The 23,935-nt window shown below is 46.1% G+C and overlaps 1 protein-coding gene across 1 annotated transcript in view; it reads left to right on the forward strand.

The window, feature by feature from the left end:
- LOC124798079 (bursicon-like) overlaps positions 1-20,141 on the forward strand; it is a 49,125-nt gene extending 28,984 nt beyond the window's left edge. Inside the window, exons 3-4 of the mRNA XM_047261318.1 lie at positions 12,016-12,141; positions 20,007-20,141. Coding sequence (XP_047117274.1) covers positions 12,016-12,141; positions 20,007-20,141 — 261 coding nt within the window. The remainder of the gene's footprint in view (positions 1-12,015; positions 12,142-20,006) is intronic.
- The last annotated feature ends 3,794 nt before the right edge of the window (positions 20,142-23,935 follow it).

A 23,935-nucleotide genomic window follows, 5' to 3' on the forward strand; every position in this document is an offset into this window, starting at 1 on the left:
GCAGCAGTGGAAGATGGCACAGGTACCATAATTCAGACACGAGTGCTTGTGAGCCCAGATACAACACGAACTGTTACAAACCAGTTGTTAGCAGTGGGACTAAGGGCACGCACACCTCCAGCCTGTCTGCCACTCGCGCCACAGCGTCGACGTGCACAGCTCAACTGGTGCCGTCAAAGGGTCACTCAGAAGACGGGACAGCGCAGTGTGGTCTTCAGCCATGAAAGCAGATTCAGCTTCCACCGAAGTGATGGTCGTTTGTGGCTAAGACGTGGACCTAGTGGGCACAGTCACATAGAGAGAGACAAATTGGGTTTGTGGTCTGGGATGTGATAAGCTACGACGCTCATTCGTCTTTGGTGTTTCTGTAGGGGAAGCTAACTAGCGCTCGATATATGCAGAATATTGTTAGAACCGTACTTTGCCATTCTTACAACAGAAAGGCCACGTGTTGTTCCAATAGGGACACACTACTCGTGAAATCCGATGTGTTCTGCAAGACATGTACCAACTTCTCTGGCCAGCACGATCTCCACACTTGTGGGATACTACGTTACAATGTGACAAAAAGTGACTTGTGCGACTTGCCAACGGGCAACTGTTGGAGAACTCGGTGAACAGATCGAGTAGGCGTGACATACCGTATGCCGGGATAGTACCTGCCTTCTTCACGAACGATCGGATGTGAGAATCGGCATCTGCGTTGCTGCCTGTGGAGGTGACAGCATGTACTAATGTGGTCGATATCTGGTACCTCAGACTTGCTTGTGTTATTGATTTGTAATCATTTCATATACTCCACATACACTGTTGCAGCAATACATCTCGAGTGGATTGGAAACCTCTAAAAGGGTGTACTAATTCTTTTCTGTCAGTGTATAACACTGAGTCATAGGTTAGTTTCTACGGAGCAACCATTTCAGTAAGTTGTACCTACTTTTGTGCAGACTGAAAAAGAGCAAAAACTTTTTTCCCCTTGGTGTTTGGTTTAGGATGGGAAAACGTGTAACATGACAGAAGCTAAATTCAATGCTGCTTACGGTGATGTCAGTAGGAGGAGAAGAGGGGTGCTACCCCTCATTACATTGTTGCCAGATGTATCCAAGATGATGGCGATGAGGTCATCCAAGATGGCGGCGTGTAGACTTGGCAACAGCGAATGGTATCATCCAATATGGCGGCCATGACGTTATTCAAGATGGTGGATTCTGGTGGGAAGTTTGAATTTTGGTGGGAAGAAGGTCAATTGGGCTACCTCCACCAACCTAAACCCCCTCCCCTCCCAACCCCCAGAAAAATGGCGGGAGGTTCACATTTCAACAGCATAATGCATCACACCAAGGTTATCTCAACTAACCTAAGAAAAGCGAGGGAAAACATGTCACTTGGGCTACTCCTACTAACCTAAGTCATCCAACCACCACCTCTTCCTAGGAACTAGTGCCAAGTTTGCATTTTGGTGGGAAGATGGTGAATTGGGCTACCTCTGATACCCTAAGAAAATGGCTCGAAAGAAAGGACACTTTGACTACTTCCACTAAGCTAGGGAGTCGTGGGAGGAGGACTCAGCCTGCACTGGGCTGGTGGGGAGAGGAAGGAGTGTACTTTATTTATTTTGGAACAATTTATTTAGGGATGGAGTATATTTATTACACTGATACAACACACACGTTCTGACATGCTTGGGGTCTTGTCACACAGCCTACAGACATGTGAGCCACTAAAAGACTCTAGTGCACGATTTCAACAGTTGACAGTTAGCAAGCATGTTTGCAGTCTTTATTTAAACAATTAGAGCGACTACTGCCACCCACTGTGTTCATCACGAGGTCCAGAGCACAACTGCCCTTGTGCACAGCACCACCACCAGAGTGTGCTATCATCCCTCTCATCTCTTTGACTGCTTTCTAGTGCCATTCTAATGGGACACCTCTGACATGCAGATACTGACATCACAGATCGTATTGTCCCACCGTTCGTGATGTGTGTGTGATGCCCGTACTGAAATTACAGATCGTGCTGTTCCACTGCTCGTGACTTGTGTATGAGTGACGCGAATATGGACGTCACAGATCATGTTATATAAAAATTGTTCCACTACGGACGTCACAGATCATGCTATACAAAAATAGTTCTACCACTCTTAAATAATTCAGTACATTGATGTGCAGGCCCGAAATCAACTTGTAAACTGTCCAAATAACACATAGCATGGCCTACAGACCTGTTCGCAAAATAGTCCAACAGACACCCTGTCCACTACACCGCACTGGAGGCTACCAGTGAAGTGACGCAACTGTCAGCTGCAAAGTCACGCACAGCTGCCCGCAATCATGAGGCAGTGACATCCTATTCATACTCCGCACCTTAGAATTCCTCTCAAAATACATGTTCACCTGGACACAGTTGCTGATGTGACAGGACGAGAGTGAACACAGCGTGCTGTAAACAACTGAGTAACTAGAAAAAATAGAGGGAACCTCATATTTCCACTCTCAAATACTGATGTCGGTGATGTAAATTATAGGGATGATTTGGAATCTGCTACAAGCCAACTAAGGTTTTCCCTTGTCTAGAGAACAGGGAAACATGTCTTCAACATGCTAGATGCACAAATCACAATCGATCTTCTCTCAACTAAATAGAGGCATGAAATGTGCAAAAGCAGTAAAATGAACAATTTACATGGGAGTCAATAACACTCCAGCGCAATCGCACCTCCATACACAGTCTTCTCAAACTGCCACATGATCACGAAAGCTGCTCAACACATACTGAGTATTAGTTCACTATTCGGTTGTCTAGACGACGACAAAGTTGACTCAGATACATTCCTACACTCCAACAGGCCTCTGTATTCAAACGGCTGCTGCCGTTGTCGGGAAATGTGAATCATTCCCACCACAGGTCATGCATACACGGAATCATTCTAGATAACTGGTCAAATATATGTTTCATCATTATACTTACAATTAAATGTTACAATCGTGGTCTCAACTGAACAGCATTTGCCAATGAGCGAAGTATCGGAAATACACCCTGCTGAAGACTGGCTCTGGAAATGGAAATATCTGTACCTTCCTTACAACTGGACACAGTTTTCAGCAGGGTGTATTTCCAATCCATCGCTCATTGTCCAATGACGTTCAGTTGAGATCATGATCATAACATTTAATTGTAAGTATTATGATAAAACATGTATGTGACCAGTTTTCTACAATGATTCCATGTATTCATGGCCTGTGGTGCTAATGATTCTCGTTTCCCGACAATGGCAGCAGCCATCTGAATGCAGAGGTCTGTTGGAGTGTAGGAATGTTAACTTTGCCGCCATCTAGACGAGTGAATAGTGAACTAATACTGTGTGTTGGGCGGCTTTTGTGGTCAGGTGGAAATTTGGGAAGATTGTGTATGGAGGTGCGATTGCGCCGGAGAGTTATTGACTCCCATGTAAATTGTTCTGTAAACTGCTTCTGCACATTTCGCGCCTTTATTTAGTTGAGAGGCGATCGATTGTGGTTTGTGCATATAGCATGTGGAAGACATGTTTGCCTGTTCTCTAGACATGGGAAAAACCTTAGTTGGCTTGTAAATTTGAGGGATGATTTGGAATCTGCTACATCACCGACATCGGTATTCGAGAGCAGAAATATCAGTTTCCTCAATTTTTTTTCTACTTAGTCAGTGGTTTACAGCATGCTGCACCTCACTAAAGTTTGGGGTTTGTAGAGAAATATATTTCCAGTCTATATCTTGGGAATTATGTTGCGCTAGCGATCGGTAGAATGCTGCCTAGAGCTTGATATCGGGAAGTACCGCAAAAATGGTATAATAGTATGGCAAACGATGCGAAAATACATGTTTTCTTGTAATCTCCCAGTCTGGAGATGTGCGTGGAAAAGCGAGCAAGCAAGGAAGCAGGTTCGGATCAGAAACAGGAATGCATTTGTGCTGAGGGATGACAATCTCGAATTTGTAGAACAGTTCAGAGTGTGACTTCGGTCCGCTGAGGGTGCTCTGATGTAAAAGGGATTATTTTGTATAGTGGAGAATATGAATTGTACGTTTACTAGATCGGCATGGTATGCAGTGATATATTGGTGGGATGGAGATCGGTTTCACGCTCTAATATTCAAGCTTCTGTCCTCAGTTGGAGAGCAGTGTAATTGAGTAAGAATCTTTCCGCATTTGACGATATGTATGGCACTTTGTGAGGTTTAGTTGGCGGTGCAATATGGTGATAAGTGTAAAACAGTTTATTGCCACTGAATGTCACGTTTATAGAAAGAAAGAAAAGGTTGACAATTCTTCCCTAGGGCTGAGGAGCATCATGACATATAGCCGGTGTGAGTGTAGGCATGCCCTAATTTTTTTGGGTGCTGTACAGATATAAAAGATAACTACACTGTTTATATAAAATGTGTATATATTGTATTGTTAAGTTGCTGTGGCTTATGTTGTAGCCAGACTAGAGAAGATGAGTGTGGGATGTATTGATTCAGCACATAGATAACCACGAGGGTATGAGAGAGATTTTTTACGTGGAAAGTTATGCGTTATAGATATGAATATTCGTTCCCGAACCACAAGTGTCAAGAGCAGAAATTACAAGTACATAGATCGGTGTCAGACTGTAATCATAATAATATTTAAGTGTAGTTAGATTGGTAAATATGTTCCTGGCTTCCAATATTCTTCTGAGTCTAGTATGTATGTATTTGATGATCAGTAGACAGGTTTTGTGGGTTTAACTGTGAGTGAAATTTAGCGATCTGTGGAAAACAATTTTAGCGCTGAAAGTCTCCTCTGCTGAAAACAATGGTGAATGGTGTTCCCACTGGACCCGTACAGCAGGTATAGTGTGAACACACCTTCAATGTTAAAAAAACACACGAGCGCACGGTCCAGAACCGGGGTGAGTGTGCCCCGAAAAAAGAAGTGTTCACTCTCACCCGGTTGTGTCAACAACTGTGTCCAGTTAAACACATATTTTGAATTTCTGAGGTCCGGAGTATGAATAGGAGTCACTGCCTCATGACTGCGGGCAGCTGTGCATGACTTTGCAGCGGACAGTCGTGTTACTTCACTGGTACCCTCCAGTGCGGTACAGTGGATAGGGGGCTGCAGGTGGTGCTTGCGTGTGTCTGTTGGATTATTTTGCAAACAGGTCTGTATGCCATTCTGTGTGTTATTTGGACAGTTTATGAGTTGATTTTGTGTCGGCACATCAGTGTACTGAATTATTTAGGAGTGATGGAACAATTTTTGTATAGCACAATCTGTTATGTCCGTATTCACGTCCTGTACACACACATGGCACGAGCAGTGGAACAGCATGATCTGTAACATCAGTATGGGCATCAGACACACATCACGAACAGTGGAACAATACGGTCTGTGACATTGGTATCAGCGAGTCAGAGGTGTCCCATTAGAACAGCGATAGAAAGCGGTCGAAGAGATGAGAGGGATGATAGCACACTCTGGTGGTGGTGCTGTGCACTAGGTCAGTTGGACTCTGGACCTCGTGGCGAACACACCGGATGGTGGTAGTGGCTGAAATTGTTTAAATAAAGTCTGGTGCATGATTTCGACAGTTGACAATTAGCAAGGATGTTTGCAGAGTCTTTTACTGGTTCGCATGTCTTTAGGCTGTGTGACGTGACCCCAAGCATGTCAGAGCATGTGTTTTGCATCAGTATAATAAATATACTCCATCCCTAATTAAATTGTTCCAAAATAAATAAAGTACACTCCTTCCTCTCTCCACCAGTCCAGTACAGGCCGAGTCCTTCTCCTATGAATACCTAGGAGGAGGCGGCGGTTGGGTGACTTAGATTAGTGGAGGTAGTCAAAGTGTTCTTTGTTTCACACCATTTTCTTAGGGTAGTGGAGGTAGGCGAATTGAGCTATCTTCCTGCCAAAATTCAAACTTGGTGCCAGTTCGTAGGATGCGGTGGTGGTCGGATGACTTAGGTAAGTGGAGGTAGTCCGAGTGTCCTTTCTTTCACACCATTTTCTTAGCTTAGTAGAGATATGCAAATTGATCTTTCTTTACCACCAAACTCGGTGCCAGTTGCTAGGAAGAGGTGGCGGCTGGATGATTTGGTTAGTACGTGTAGCGCAAGTGACATATTTTCACTCTATTTTCTTAGGTTATTGGAGATAAACGTGGTGTGGTGCATTGTGCTGTTCGAATTTGAACTTCCCTCCCCTCCCCTACCCCAGAAAAACAGTGGGGAATTAGGTTAGTGGAGGTAGCCCAATTGACCTCGTTCCCACCAAAATTCGAACTTCCCGCCAAAATCCACCATCTGGAATGACGTCACGGCCGCAAACTCGGATGTCATCATTGCTGTTGCCAAGTCTACACGCCAGCATCTTCGATGACGTCATAGCCGCCATCTCGGATACATCTGGCAACAACGGAATGTGGGGTAGCACTGCCCTCGTCCCCCTACCGACGATTCGCAGTGAACGGTACGAGGCAGATACCGCTCCGAGCCTCTTATACGTGGTCGTGATTAGTGATTTGGTAAATCTGTTAACAATTTTCGTCGATTACCGCACGGAAGTTTCGACACGGGTCGTAGTTTACCGATGAGAATGGTAGTTGACATTTTACACAGTGAGGTGGATTATAATAAATGGCCGGAATCCGTTCGAATAACTTGTAGAGTGCTGTGCCGATTTAGTATTCGCTAACTGATCGCCACGGTGACGAGCTACAGAACAGCGTGGAAAACTGAAAGCTGTCTGCACGTGCCGGTTGTAGTGGCCGACTCGACAGTGTATAGTGTTAGTAAACGAGTAAGTCTCGTTTACCAGTGGACAAATGGGCCATTATTTAACTGGACTCTTATTTAGTTTACAATTGAACGAACTTTACGTTACGAGTGGCACTAGGCTACAATGATTTATTTTATACTACCCAGTGTTGTGTAGAGACAAATTTCAAATTTTGGGAAAAGCTGAAAACGTATCGAAAAGTGAGACATAAAGGTGGACAGAGCACCTCTGCAGGTTTCGGTGAGTGCAACAGTAGTCGTGAGGCGCGTCAAAAGGTGGCGCGTGACGGAGTGGTGCGCGGGTTTTGCTTCTTCGAATCCACTAAATGCGTTAGTGTCGAGCGGCAGTTCCGCATGGAATATCAGGTAAAAGCTCCAGCAGACAAGCTGGTGCAACACATTTCGCGGGACCGGCTGCCGACGCTGTGCGGAGCAGTCAGTCGGCAGGCAGGTGCCGCAGTCGGCTGTTTGGCGCGTCCCTCGCCAACTTGTGCCGTTCTGTCGCGACGCTCAGCTGTTCTCACTCTGGCAGGGACCTGCGACGGCTGTTGCAGCGAGAAGCAATGGCGGGCTTCAGTGACGAAGCCACGTTTCGTGTGTCCGAATCGTCATAAAGCGCGTGTTCGGGACACAGAAAATCCGCACGCGGCTGTGGAACACAGCCGACGCCTTCCAGCGCGTCCCACAGAGCGCGTGTCATTGCAGGCAGCAGGGCGCGCGCGCTGGGCGCGGCTCTCCGCTCCTCCGCAGCCAGCCCCGGGACTCCGTGTGATTTCTTATTACGAGCTCGCGTCAAAGACCGTGCGCTCGTGCGTACACTGCCATGTAATTTGAAAGAGTTGCAAGGAGGTACAGTTAATGTGTTCGCTTATATCGAACTGACGCGTCGGAACACGTACCGCAAGATTCTGACCTCCGTACTGACATTTACCGTGTCACAAACTATGCCCGTAACGACCACCTGTAATTTGAGTTAAAAATTTGGAGAGGTGGTCTGTGCACTGATACCTGTCGTTTTCCTGTTTACCGTCGTGTTTTCCACAGTCGTCTGGAGGTACTTGTGAATAATCCTGTACATTACATGTGTTTATCCTTAGTAGTTTCAGTCAGTTACCTTAGACTTCAATGTAATCTTTGCTAAACCTGTGGAATGTGAGGAGGTCTGTTTGTTTAGTCTTTGTGTATTTCAAAACTGCGTCACGATGAAAACTACATTTCCTCGATTGCCTTCATTTTCCTGACCGACACCTAATAAACAAATAAATGGCGTGTGAGTAGGGCCTCCCGTCGGGTAGCCCGTTCGCCGGGTGCGAGTCTTTCCATTTGACGGCACTTGGGCGACTTGCGCGTCGATGGCATTGAAATGATTATTAGGACAACACAACACCCAGTCCCTGAGCGGAGAAAAATCTCCGACCCAGGCGGGAATCCAACCCGTGCCGTTGGGATTGAGATTCTATCGCGCTGACCACTCAGCTACCGGGGGCGGACAACGACACCTAATAGAGGATACGGACGAAGCTACTTACTGTGATTTAAGCACATAAAATTCGACAAACACTTCCTGGTATGAAAGACTAAAAAGAAAAGAGATTCCGCTTTGTGCTTTACACATAGCTTCCTTTATTCTTCACAGTATCTACTTCTTTAATAGGAAACAAATAATAAATTTCAGCTTTGACACTTTTTTTCCGAACTACAAATGTAGGCGTGTGGGACACATCCTGTTGACGTGCAAATGCGGCGACAGTGGCAGGGGACAATCGTACCCAAGGTTTCTTTTTATTATTTTTAAATTATCAGATGATTATTACTATATAAAAATTATTAATTAAGTGACTAATTATTACAGATTTTAAATTATTTCTTTTTATTAATCACATTTGCAACGCCTGATGGTTCATGCCTAAGAGACAATACTGCTTTGACAAGTAGATGATACCTCCAGTTTTTTATGCTTTATATCTCCGTAATATGCTGCCCATTGTTGGTCTTTGGTGGGTTAGTGTACTCAAAGAATACAGATCACATGTGACAAATTCCAAAGAAGGCTAAACTTTTTTTCACTTAATACTCTATGCACAGACACATCATCCAGAACTGTTAAGTCTACCGTTACATCAACGTATACCCATACTGAGCAAACAGCTGTTAAGTGCATGGCAAAGGGTACTTCCCATTGTACCAGATAGTAGGTCTCCTTCCGAAACCTTTCACGTTTGGAGGGATGGAAGAATTATTGTGTAAAGGTCTCCGTGTGTGGTGGAGTCTGTGTGGTCACTCTGGGAGCAGTATGCAGGGGGTTGTACTGTACTCCTACATTCCCCATGTAATACCAGTTCCCGGCACTACAATGGTGTGCATAACTTACGGACGAGAGTCACTTTCGCATAATGTGTCTCCGCTAAGCAACGCAGCTCCGCGAAACTTGGATCGTACATAGAAAGCGCTACTACAGTGTAGTACAGTGCAGTACAGCAGACAGGGTAACCGAAAGAAATGCGCAATGAAACGAGCAGGAAGGAGACTTGTATTCGAAGACAGTTCGTACACTGAGGTCAAGGCGAGTTGTGATGATTGGCTGAACACTAGGCAGGGTAGGACTCGGTTCTGGTCAGAGTGTGTGACCACCGCGGGGTGACCGCGAGGCGAGCCCCGCGACAGGTGCGGCGCGGCTCACAGCCGCAGGAGGTGCTCGGTGGGGCCGAGCTCATTATCAGTCGAATACCTCTGCCTCCTCAGAACTCTTACTCCTGGGCTGTTCAGTGAGATCTCGTGCTGTCGTCTGTAAAAGTCGAGTCAGAGCAGAAGACATCCCTGAAGAAAGCCACACGGCGAAGGAGTAGAGTCTCGGAATGACGGCACGCTTGCTGGTCACTGTGTTCAGAGTCTCGGAGGTGAGTGCGGCCGTGCAACATTATGCTCCTCACACCGTAACACCTCGACCACCCAAACGATTACTGAGCCGTGGTAGGGGAACAAGGGGGACACAAATAGTAGCACCAAATTTTTTTCTTCAGCAGGATGGCTTTATTGGAGTGAACTGTATACAATGAAATTTAAATAACAACTCTCCACAAATATGGCTTCACAAGTAAGATTAATTTTATGATAGTTAAAATTTTTTTTAAAAAAAGCTTTGAACAAATATCTCTTAATGCCTTTAGTAAAACAATAAATGACAGGCCTAAGGAGAAAGTGCAATCCACCCCAACATTTCCATAGATCATAAATTGTGCAACTTGTGTCTAACCCCAAGGATTTGCCAAGATAAAATTTCCCCAAAACGTAAAAGATAAATAATTACACTAAAATGCTGTATCAGTTATCAACATAAAAACTCACAAGGAGCCAAAGGCTAGATTTTAACATTTCTGACATCGCAGCAGTAGGCAAGATAAAATTAACTCAGTCAACGAAATACATTTACACCAAAGCTCAAATACAAGTTAAATTTTAACACACATGGCGACAACCGCCAGCTTACAATAGTTCAAACACTATTCAATCTCATAGGTGCGCAGATGTCATTACCAAGGTGAATGTGCGAACCAACTTGACGCAACTATAACACGGCATAGACCAAATTACAGATTCGGCAGTCTATGCAGGGAAGTCGGCAAGAAACGGTAAACAAGTCAGGAAACGATCACCGTCGCCCACTTACACACTAGCGCACGGGCACAGATGAGCACAGGGAGATAGGACAGGCAGGGTGTAGAAAAAAAAAAAAAAAAAAAAAAAAAAACAGTTCGTCACGGGGCCCACCGAACCACAGGACGGGAACTACCAAAATTAACTTACCTTAAATTTCAAATACGAGCCCGGGCGAGGAAACGGGAGATCGTACGGGTACAGGCCAGCAAAAACCCCAGACAAACACACAGAATACCATAAATTGCAAAACATAATTTAATCAATTATCCCCCAAAACCCCGGAATTTGGCACAAGCGAAATTACAGGCCACAGGATCCAAGGGCACTCTGTTTAACCTTTTCCTTCCTTACAATTCTGCAACGGCACAATAAAACGCCAAGAGAAACACACTAAGTAAGGTACATCACCGCACAGAATGCCGAGAAACACGAACACTGGAGTTTGCCCACGATTCAGACACAATCATAACAATGAAGATAATCTTCTTAGCCATAGCACGCTGAAACACACAAACAGCACCAAACTTCCGAGGACGGAAAAGTACTCCCGTGTAACCTATATCCGGGAGCAGAACAGCCACAAGCTCCTGCCGAGGTGCGGTCCAGGGAAATCGCCGCGAGAAAGATGATCCGGCACGAGTATGGTGACCCAGACCTCAGCGAGGCGCAGTCAGGCAGGGCAGGAAGGCTGGTAGTCGGGCGACGACCGACCCGGGGAGCAGCGAGTAACGCCAGGCCCGGCCAGCGACAGCGCGGAGGGACCCACCGTCCGACGCAGGAGGCAATGCTGGCGCCCAGACTCGACTGCCGGCGCACGCGCCACCGGGCAGAGGCGGCGCCACCCGCCCCAGGAGGCGCCCCGCAACCGACACAGAAACACCACTCGGAGGCCCAGCGATCGAGAATCGATCAGGAATACCGCCGCCAAGGCACAATTACGTTTGGCAGTGCTGCCGGGTGCATCACATAGCCTCATATTGCGAGAGTGCGAACACATATTGCACACAGGCACATTCGTAGAGCTACGCTAGTCGGCAGTGATTCATTACGCAAAAGTTACTTTCCTCCTTAAGTTATATACGCCAGCGTAGGTTTTCAGGTATATTTCGTGTCTGTCTTCGAGCAGCTGCGAGTTTGTGTCCTTCTGCATTTGCACGGCTCTCTCTCGTCGGTCGAAAAAAATCTGTAAACAGTATTAGCTGTTAGTTCTATTTAGTACGGGCAATGAACAATATTCGAGGACGGTATGACTGTTTTGCAAGCGTTCTTATTTGTAGAGTGATTGCTTTTCCCCAGTATCCCGCCACCTGCCGTACCTGAAGCTGAGCCTACGTGATAGTGTGAGGTTGCCCCCACCTCATTCGATAACTCCATCTGAGAAAAAGTCGTGTGTCCTCCAACTACGAAATTGTCAGTCCAATCGAGAATTCCGCTCGATTAAGTGGTGCCATTGTCAATGTGCTTCGGTGTGGTTCTGATTAAAATCGAGAAATATTGCATAAAAGCGCGACGATTGTTCTAAGGTGCGCCGACTGAGTGTGGTGCTGACGGCCGGCGCGTGTGCCCGCAGGTGTCGGGGTCCAAGATCTGGCAGATGGAGCGGTCGTGCATGTGCTGCCAGGAGAGCGGCGAGCGCGAGGCCGGCGTCTCGCTCTTCTGCCCCAAGGCCAAGCCCGGCGAGCGCAAGTTCCGCAAGGTACGTAGCCCGGCTGCCCGGCTGCCCGGCTGCCCGCCGACCCCACGCACCACAGCGCCGGCCCGACGCGCCGGGCAGCCGGTAGGGCGGCGGCAGCACATTTCTCAAGTCCTGCAAGGTTCGAGCGCCACCACCAGCGTCTCCTCTGCCACTGAAGCTGATTGTGCAACGCTGGCCCAGTCCGGCGCAGAGGGAGGGAGGGAACTTCCACGTCCGAAATCTGTGGGCTCTCCAGGGAGAAAGCGAACCTATGATAATGGTGATGACGACAATGATGGTGCTGAGGATGAAGTGGAATAGGAGGAGGACACTATTTTCCAAGTTCTGCAAGATAGATACCACTTGTCTCATCTCTCGTGCTGGGGTCAATTGCGAGCACACGGCACGAACACGATCCCAGTCCAGTGGAAGGCCATCTTGCACATTCAGTAGAACTGTAATCCTCCTGGGGAACGAGAAGGGGAAAAGTTCACGTGTTTTGCAGGTGGTACACATACATAACTTGTGGTGGTCGGGCGTCACGACAGGAATGCCGGACCATCGAGTTGCCGGGGGCCGTCTCCCACAGTCGAGACAACTGGCGTCCTCAGCTGTCTTCACACCCGAGCGGAGCTTGTGGGCTTTCAAAAAAATTAATGGTGGCCCTCAACTACGTACCCTCAGACTCAGAGTTGAAACATTAAAAGTTTTGGCTGGTTTCGTTGTATAGGGGCTGGGATACACAGTTGGCGCATTACATGCCAAATACTGCTGACTCTACAGTATACAATATGAATACAAACATGAATCGAATGGTCGAAGGTTCCTATCACTCAACAATTGCGAATTTTGAATGTAACATAGAAATTTATAAATGAAAGATCTGCAGGTACTATTTCAACGACTTTAAATGATGAGTACGATAGCAGAAGTACCTTTAAGAATGCCATTTATTACTGTAAAGCACTTATTGGTCTCGATGGTCCACCACAAGTCGAATAACAAGGAAACAGTAGATTCCTACTTCACGTAATTAGTTATGAGCAACAACGTAGCTCGTGAGATATTCACTTCCAAACGCATACTACATCTTCACTGCAGAAGCCACGGAAATCTCACAAGTGCACAAGTCGTCACTACGAAATATCTCTATCTCCCGCAAGCACGTGCAAACTGGCTCGTCATTCTCCAAGTATTTCCCGCGACCGTCCGTCGCGCCTTCCCGTCCAGCACTCCCCCGTGTCCTGTGCCATCCGATGCTCCTCCCCCACTTCCATACAGACTCCCCGTTGACCTCGGCAATCGCCTACCGTAGTGACGAGCGCTGTGATTGGCCAGAGCGCTTCCTCCACGTCTCCAAGTCAACGTACACTCACAAACTTCTTGAAACACATACGAAATACTGGATTTACATTTAAATACTTGAAATTAAATAAATATTCCTACGGCTGCACCATAAACACGCTCTAACACACATTATTAAATACATAAACAAATCAAATAAACACATATCAAAGGAACAGAAACAAAAGTAGGCCAATAGTCTAATGTCTCTGTGCTTTCTAAAACACAGTAAAAATTTGACCAATTTCTTCATGACTAGTATACATCGAATATAAACAAAGACATAGACGAATAAATATATTTATAAGCACGCTGCTACCGTTTCTCCGTGTAACTGTGGCGTACTTATGTCCTGACGCGATCAAGAGTAATTCGCCACTTTGACCTCCAATAACTCATCTACTATTCAAGTTACGGAGGCGTATAATTCGTACCAATTTAGGTTTACACTAATAGCTTTCTAAAGACATGTCGATCGACAAAATCGGATGAACCGTTTAGATCTTGGAAATTGGTTTCTGGGTGTTACTTGTATAATTTACAGCCAGATACTAAACTTTAAACTAACAAAGATATTGAAAATCGGATTAGACCGTCAGAATCGTCGTGCAAATGATGATGTACATGTTTCTTTTTAAGGTACCATGATTCCTCTGGCTGTTATTAATTTCTACATTAACTGTGAAATATCTGCCATTATGGTTTGACAAAGTCCGCCGTCTTTGGCACTCCCGGCATACAAATCTCCTTCGTCAGCACAAAGCCCATTCCTCGACACAGCGTGAACACGGAGTCCCCAGCCACGCGGCCGGCCTGGACCAGGCGCTGGGGCTGGCCCTCCCCATCCAGCTCACAGTTGGGCTCCACGCGGTTGCAGAGAACCCGCGGCTTGCGGAGCGGCCCGTGCGGCCACGCCAGCTCCCGACTTAGGAGTGTTTCCAGGGCGCCAGTACTCGCCCGCCACCGCACAGCCTCTTCCCATGTACCCACTGTGAAAACTTGTGACACTTCTGTTTCGAAATCAGAGGTGGAAACAGACACCGTGCAAAGCCTGAGTGGGGCCTGCAACTATGCTCGGATACGTTATTGGTGAAGGTGGCTGTCTGCAATAAGCAAAGAATCTTGGTTCTGTAGAACACTGGTTTTGTACAGTTTTTCGGTTTCACTACATATTGAGTCTCCATTTCAGTTTGTCTCTGGAATATTTGTCCTTTAATGTTTATGCGGTATTTCATTTCAGCCGGCCGCGGTGGTCTAGTGGTTCTAGGCGCGCAGTCCGGAACCGCGGGACTGCTACGGTCGCAGGTTCGAATCCTGCCTCGGGCATGGATGTGTTTGATGTCCTTAGGTTAGTTAGGTTTAAGTAGTTCTAAGTTCTAGGGGACTGATGACCACAGATGTTAAGTCCCATAGTGCTCAGAGCCATTTATTTCATTTCATATTCAAATTGGTATCAGCAAGAAACATCAATTTCTGTCTTTTGCCATGTATTTCAATTAATCCTTTTTTGTCGAGCAAAAAACACACACATAGTAATCAATACCTTGCTAAGCTATAGGTACTGATACTTTTATTCCCATATTATCGAGATATTGATTCAGTTTTAGGTGCTGCACTAATACCCAATATTGTATTTGTACCGACTCTTTTTTTTTCGAATATTATTTCACATTCACTCATTCAGTATGTATACTTTTTTCCAGTGTTATCCACACACAATACGTAAGACAGCAGTGATAGCTTTGACATCAAATATTATATTAGTGCTAATCTTTTTCTGATATGAGTGAGACACCAGTACTATTTTAAGTGTTGCAATCAATTAGAATTATTGTACTATTTTTTCTGATATTACTTAGGTGTCGTACAAGTTAATATGATGAAGTTAATATCAAATAGCCTACCGTATCGGTATCAACACCCTTGTTCCATTATTACCAAAGGTACTGACACAATTTTTGGTGTCACTACTCGTATGACAATTGTGTCAGTATCGTAACCTTTTTCTCATACTCTCTAGATGTTGTCGGACTCTAGCTTTAGATGTCGATATCAAATAACAATATGAGTTCCACTACCATCAAGGTATCGACACCTTGATAATACCTTTCTCCTGTGCCTCTGGGACAGAAATATTTAATCTTCCAATCTGTCAGTTCTTAGCCGTACAGCCGACTAGAAGGCGACTCGGTGACAAGAGAGTCAGCACAGCAGCACGACTCGTGTGTGAGAATAAATCGAAGTAAATGACGATCCAGTAAATTGACAATGATTATAACTCACCTGTTGACCCGCCAAGCAGATAAGACAGAGTACGGACGTGAAACGACTAATGTCCTTTAACTGCAGCTGAGAAAGCTCGTCCCGGCTGGTCGCGTCCTCTGCCAGTCACCCTCCCGCGGCCTTCTTGGCCACTCCGTCGGCCCCTGCACGTGTGCTGAGCTGTCCGATGCTCCGTCCTGTGACAGCGCAGTTTGTTGCGCTGTGCAATAAAGTTCACCCACCTGTCGGTGGATTCTTGACTCTATGTGTCAGCTGTAAGGAAAAATACCGTAGTTGCACTATACGTGCCGACAGGGAGCAAAAATGATTTCAACTTTCATGTCTGACTAACTACCAAAAGAGTAACAGTCACTGAACGAAAAGACCGATACGTTATTACTTCGATGTACAAACATACGCTGTCGAGCCCTACGACTTCCGCACGTCCAACACTTTCAGCCTCTAGCAACCAGTTTAAGGTTTTCACCCTAACTTGATACTGAACAGACACACGGATTACTATAGTTAGAACGCTCGTACAATGTCTGGCAATGTTCATTTCGAACTATAAGTTCTCGTTTAAAATTACACAGTACGCCACACGGAATTTTAATTATTCGAAATAAAGTCACATCTCGATTTTGCCGAATCGTCATTTGTGGTTTTAATCTCCTGAAATCGTACAATTACTCATTACTAGTACATTTTTGCACAGTTGAAGGCAACATGTCCGATCACAAGAGCTCGGCACTTATCCTTCCGACTCCACATCTCTGACGCACTCACAAGCCTACTGTGCGCAAAGATCGTTCACTCCCGATTGGCTGAATGCCAAGGTTATATCAACACCGTTCCACGTACTCTCTCTCCAAACGATTACATTTCCAAAACACTATAGACACAATTATTAAATAATATGTTTGAGATAAACAAATGAAAGTAAATTAGTTCCATCTTTAAATGCCTGAACTACTGAAGTACATTTCATAATTTAAAACTACCGTAAATTGACTTCTTATAATTCACCATTTCCCCGATGCCTGTGACCGTCAGATGCAACACCCACGCACATTCTCAAGCTCTTGCGTGCTGAGTTACTTACTCGTGGAATCAGAAAGACTGACAGGCAACACACATTCCACATTTAGTCCTTCTCTCACTCAGACAATAATATTAAATAATGAGTTTCATTTTTTTAATCATAATTTCTGTAAATCTCAAAATTATTACGTAAAATAAATGGATCTACAGAAAACAATTCGAAGGGCTAGACACATCGTTAAACTTCCTCACTGACGTTTACCGAATACAATGAGGGGAAAAAAGGAACGCAACACCGAGAAGCAGTTCTGCAACGTAGACCGAAGTTGCTGTGCATGTTGCTTCATACGCAGGGTGACGTCTGTTCAAATTTCGTGGCGGTGGCAAGAACCATTGCGAGGATGCAAATCATGTTTGTTTGAAATGCACGCTGTAGCGGTCGTCGAGACTGAACGCGGTGAGTTGATGTTTGTCACATCTGAAGGTGACTTGACTAAGAGGTCATTATCGGCGCCTCGCTGAGTTCGGACGAGGCCGTGTAAATAGGGGTACAGGGAGCCGGGTGTTCCTTGCGCCACAGTGCAGAGTGGCTCGGCAGGAATGCAGGCAGTGTACACGACCGCCGCGCCGGCAGCGGTGGCCACGGGAACGTAGGCTGCTGTCGTGAGGCGGCGGCGCCCTGGACGGCCGCTCGTCGCTACCCAGGGGGAAGACCACCGCGTGCGGCGTCGCACTGCATCTGCAGCAGCAGCCGGCACCGCACTGACACGACCGACTCTCACAAATCGGTTAATTCGAGGACAGCTCCGAGACACACGCCCTGTAGGGTGCACTCCACTGACGCCAAACCGCCGCCGTTTGCGACTTCAGGGATGGGTCTGCCGTATTTCCTGATAAAAGCTGGCTCCGTCCGGTGCCAGTGGAGGCAGGTCGAGGGCCAGCGGAGTCACGGCGTGGGCAGCAGGGCGCTCTCCTTGTTATGCCACACACCACGGTTGCAAATCCGTTGTGCAGCCGTTGGTGAACAGCATTCCACGGGCTGTTCTCCAACCGGACAGTGTCTCCCACATAACGCTGTAGTACCCGACATGCTTTACAGCGTGTCGACATGTTGCCACGGCCCGTTCCATCGCCAGAATTGTCTCCAATTGAGCACAATGGGACATCGGACGACAACTCCAACATCATCCACAACCAGCATTAACCGTACCTGCATTGACCGACCGAGTGCGACAGACATACATCTCACAAACTGAGATCCGGCACCTGTACGACACAATGCATACACGTCCACACGTCTGCACGCCTGCATTCAACATTCTGGCGTTTACACGGGTTGGTAATGTGACAGCATACACATTTGCAATCACTTGTCTCAAACTTACACTAACCTCTGATTTTGCATCCTTAATCACTTAAATATTACCTAGACAAAAGTATTCCGACAATCGCATTACACTAATTACTTTTTGGTTTCGCGATTTATTTTTTTTTCTCGTCAGTGTACATTCGAACTCTGAATTCTGTGTTTAATGCTGTCGGTATGAGGCTGAAATTAACACCACAAACAACCCTATAAAGTTTTATTGCTCTGGTGTATGGCAAAAGTATAATTTAATTTACAACAGTGTACGCAATACTCGGTCACTGGTAAGGCGGCGACATCGCTCGTGTGACAACGCCTGCCGCGGTGCAGCCCTCCACTTGTTGCACGTGTGCCAGCCGCCGTCCGCCTCTGTGCGTGTACTCTGTCGCGTGCAACTTTCACCGCACTCGCGAGGAATCTCATAAACACCTGGCTTTTGCAAAAGCATAACACCTTTCACAGACCTCAGAACAACTGTCGTCTCGGTTATTCTGGCAATTTATGAAGAAACATTTCTCATTTACAGGAGAAAGGCCATAGACTTTTCATCGACATTGCACCGGCTGCGCGATCTAAACTTTTCCGTACAGTTGTAGTCTGCATAGCATAGTGGTAGCTCGACACCTGCAAGTGGATTGTGGTTCACGCAATGGTTTAAAAATCCACCAACCCTAGGTCAAATTAATATGTCCAAAACCCGTAGGCAATCATTCATTTCCTACTATGTGATATTTTCGAGAGAAGAGCTAAGTTGTTCGTCAATAATTTATCCGTACTGTGCGACCAAAATATGAATTGTCATCGATTTAACTTCGGACCACTGTCGGTTTGAAAACTGCAGCATTGAGGGCTGCTTCTTTTATACTGCTGCCACAGATGTTTCTCCAAATGATGATGGAAAGCAGTATTCACAGGGAAAACTTGAAGAATTACAATTCTAGCGGTTGGTTTCTATACGTACTATTGTATCAGTGTCAATGTTTCTTTCCATTACGATCGAGGTAGCAGTAGTATTTTAGACGTTAATATTAATAACAAATATTGTATCTATTGAAATTTTTGTGAGACTCTTGACGTTTTGTACAATTTCAGGTGTTGGTGTCATATACTGCATCGGTATCAATATCTTTTTCCGTTTCATCAATGTGTCCTACAGTTTTAGATAGTATTGATGTGTTTTCCGACAATATCAAGGAATCATATGATTGAACATGTTTGTGTCAGTACAAAATATTCTATTCCATTGAAATCCTAGTTTCGTTTTAATTAGGCATTGAGACAATATTGGTATGAATGACTAACATAAATATCAGTATTTTTATGACATTACTGAAGTATTTTACGATTTAAGGTGTTGATATTGATCGCAAATATTGCACTGGTACCACTATTCTTTTACTGATATTATCGAGACCTTTAGATGTCGATATCACATACAGCACGATTACCGACACTTCTGTTGAAATATTATTGAGGTATTTACACTACTGTGAGAGGTGATAGGAATACCAGTTATCAGAACCTACATTTTCTCCATTACTAAGGTATCGACACAATTTCAGATATTGATCCGATACCAAATATTATGTACACATATCTTTGTTCCTATATCCGAGTTGTGGGTGCAATTTTAGGCGTCAGTATTGGTAGCAAGACCGGTGTCAAACCTGGTGTCATTTACATTTACATTTACATTTATACTGCGCAAGCCACCCAACGGTGTGTGGCGGAGGGCACTTTACGTGCCACTGTCATTAGCTCCCTTTCGGGAGGTGTCGACACTGCCCTCTCGTGCAGTCGCAGAGCCCCCCACCCCCCCTCACGACGTGAGCTGTGACGACGGCGCCTGACGCCCCCGCTTGTTGTCCCGCAGGTGTCGACGAAGGCGCCGCTGGAGTGCATGTGCCGGCCGTGCACCGGCGTCGAGGAGTCGGCCGTCATCCCGCAGGAGATGGCCGGCTACCCGGACGACGGGCCGCTCGCCGCGCACTTCCGCAAGTCGCAGTAGGGCGCCGCGCCGCCCTCCGCCCTCTCTGTACCGCCCACTTTCCTAATAAACTGACTTGCACTCTCAACACCGACCGCTGCTCATTTACCCACTCCTGTCCGTGCGTCAGCAATGCAGGTGGAGCACCACAGTAGCGAGTTCCCAGACGCGCAGCTGTTGCCGCCTGCGCTCACTCGGTGTCAGGTGGAGCACCGCCTCCAGTAAATAGCCGCGGCGCATCTGTTCATCTTCACAGTTCACACCCGCGGATGATCTGGCGGCAGTCCCATCCTAGACACCGAGGTGCGCACAGGATTTCGTACCCCCTCGGTGGGGCATCCGAGTTTTCCTCTTCTGGGCAGGTAGGCCGTCTCGTATGACGGCCGCAGCGGGCTCCAGCCAGACGCTGGACAGCGGCCGCGGCGCCTCCGAGCGGGCAGGATCAGCTGCCCGAGCGACAGAACTCACTTCCTTCGTTTAGTGTACCGTTTCCCCGTCTCATTCCCCCACCACCGCCTGAATTAGGATACAGTCCGTTGTCCTTCGTTTATCTTTGTTCATTTTTATCTTATAACTTCTTTTCGTCTCATTATCTGTTACATTAAGATGATCTTTCAACTCCTTTCCTGTGTCTGACATAATTACAACCTTTAGTCAACCTAAGCAGCTTTATTGCTTCTCCTCGAGTATCATTCCCTCTTACAGATGTGTCCTCGGTTACCTTCAGCGTACCGACAAATGGACACGGCGACCACTGCCCTGTCAACAATGCTTATTAACGCAGATTGATTTTTGTACAAATTGTTCATAATTCCTTCTCTCTGTGTATTTTACCCCTGAGAGAACACAGGTGTGAATGTGCAAACATAGTTATGCAGAAAAAGTAGTACGTTTCCACCAGGTTATCACTTTCCTACTATTACGAAAAAATCAACTACCTTTAATTATCTGAAAGCAGTCGCAAGTTTGATGAAACAACTCATCACAGCATCGGTATAAATATAATTTTTCCACCTGCTTGGAGAACATTATATCTAAACTGAAATGCTTATATCATCGCAGGTAACATTACAGGCAGAGAGCTATGTACATAGTACTGAGGACTAACACAGAACAGACTGATAAAACAGCTCAGGCGCTGAGACCATAAGGGCAGAAGGCACACCATCGACAATTTTGATACTGTATTGTATATGTATACTCCTGAGATTTGTTGATTTTATGATGAACCGGCTTTATCTTTATCTGTAGGCTCATATTGTATACAGGGTGTTACAAAAAGGTACGGCCAAACTTTCAGGAAACATTTCACACACAAATAAACAAAAGATGTTATGTGGACATGTGTCCGGAAACGCTTATTTTCCATATTAGAGCTCATTTTAGTTTCGTCAGTATGTACTGTACTTCCTCGATTCACCGCCAGTTGGCCCAATTGAAGGAAGGTAATGTTGACTTCGGTGCTTGTGTTGGCATGCGACTCATTGCTCTAAAGTACTAGCATCAAGCACATCAGTACGTACCATCAACAGGTTAGTGTTCATCGCGAACGTGGTTTTGCAGTCAGTGTAATGTTTACAAATGCGGAGTTGGCAGATGCCCATTTGATGTATGGATTAGCACGGGGCAATAGCCGTGGCGCGGAACGTTTGTATCGAGACAGATTTCCAGAACGAAGGTGTCCCGACAGGAAGACGTTCGAAGCAATTGATCGGCGTCTTAGGGCGCACGGAACATTCCAGCCTACGACTCGCGACTGGGGAAGACCTAGAACGACGAAGACACCTGCAATGGACGAGGCAATTCTTCGTGCAGTTGACGATAACCCTAATGTCAGCACAGAGAAGTTTCTGCTGTACAAGGTAACGTTGACCACGTCACTGTGTGGAGAGTGCTACGGGAGAACCAGTTGTTTCCGCACCGTGTACAGCGTGTGCAGGCACTATCAGCAGCTGATTGGCCTCCACGGGTACACTTCTGCGAATGGTTCATCCGACAATGTGTCAGTCCTCATTTCAGTGCACATGTTCTCTTTACGGGTGAGACTTCATTCCAACGTGATCAAATAGTAAATTTTCACAATCAACATGTGTGGGCTGACGAAAATCCGCACGCAATTGTGCAATCACGTCATCAACACAGATTTTCTGTGAACGTTTGGGCAGGCATTGTTGGTGATGTCTCGATTGGGCCCAATGTTCTTCCACCTACGCTCAATGGAGCACGTTATCTCGATTTCATACGGGATACTCTACCTGTGCTGCTAGAACATGTGCCTTTACAAGTACGACACAACATGTGGTTCATGCACGATGGAGCTCCTGCACATTTCAGTCCAAGTGTTCGTACGCTTCTCAACAACAGATTCGGTGGCCGATGGATTGGTAGAGGTGGACCAATTCCGTGGCCTCCACGCTCTCCTGACCTCATCCCTCTTGACTTTCATTTATGGGGGCATTTGAAAGCTCTTGTCTACGCAACCCCGGTACCAAATGTAGAGACTCTTCGTGCTCGTATTGTGGACGGCTGTGATACAATACGCCATTCTCCAGGGCTGCATCAGCGCATCAGGGATTCCATGCGACGGAGGGTGGATGCATGTATCCTCGCTAACGGGGGACATTTTGAACATTTCCTGTAAAAAAGTGTTTGAAGTCACGCTGGTACGTTCTGTTGCTGTGTGTTTCCATTCCATGATTAATGTGATTTGAAGAGAAGTAATAAAATGAGCTCTAACATGGAAAGTAAGCGTTTCCGGACACATGTCCACATAACATATTTTCTTTCTTTGTGTGTGAGGAATGTTTCCTGAAAGTTTGGCCGTACCTTTTTGTAACACCCCGTATATGAACATTCGCGAAAGCTATCTCATCGACTACTCGGACATTCATTTCCATATGGGCCCAAAGCACAAAGCGTAATTATGTTCCTCTGAACTGCTCAATTGATGTCCAGGATTGCCAACATAATTTAGTGCGTATATCACGTAAGTGATAGCAGTTCTTCGTAGTCAGGAGTGTAGCGGCAGTATTATCTGAAGCTCAAGCCACAGAATACGCTCCGTTAAAATTATAACGAGGATAGTGAAATGTTGGAATAGCTCATAATTCTGTGTATGGTACATTTACATCGAAGCACCAAAGAAACTCCTACGGATATGTACATTCAAATACAGAGAAATGTCTTATATAGGCGCTGCCGAGCGCTGCGCCTTATTCTAAATGTTTACAACACGTGTGTGGCGCAGTCGATAGATCGGTTACTGCTGCGAGAACGGCACGTTATCACGATTTAACCCAGTTTGAACGTGGCGTTATAATCGGCGCACGAGCGATGGGACACAGCATCTCCGAGGTAGCGATGAAATGGGTATTTTCCCCTACCACCATTTCGCGAGTGTATTAATATCAGGTATCACGTAAAACATTAAACTTTCGACATCGCTGCGGACGGAATCTTGCAAGAACGGGACCAACGGCGACTGAAGAGAAGCGTTCAACGTGTCAGAAGTGCAACCCTTCCGCAATTTGCTGCAGATTTCAGTGCTGGGCATATAGTGTCAGTGTGGGAACTATTCAACGAAATATCGTCGATATCAGCTTTTGGAGCTGAAGGCTCACTCGTGTATCCTTGCTGACTGCACGACACAAAGCTTTACGCCTCGCCTGGGCCCGTCAACACCGACATTGGACTGACGATGGTTGGAAACATGTTGCCTGATCGGATGAGTCTCGTTTCAAACTGTATCGTGAGGATGGGCGTGTACGGGTATGGAGGCAACCTCATGAATCCATGGACCCAGCATGTCAGCAGGG

This window comes from Schistocerca piceifrons, chromosome 5, assembly GCF_021461385.2.
Source record: "Schistocerca piceifrons isolate TAMUIC-IGC-003096 chromosome 5, iqSchPice1.1, whole genome shotgun sequence".
NCBI classification, from domain to species: Eukaryota; Metazoa; Arthropoda; class Insecta; order Orthoptera; family Acrididae; genus Schistocerca; species Schistocerca piceifrons.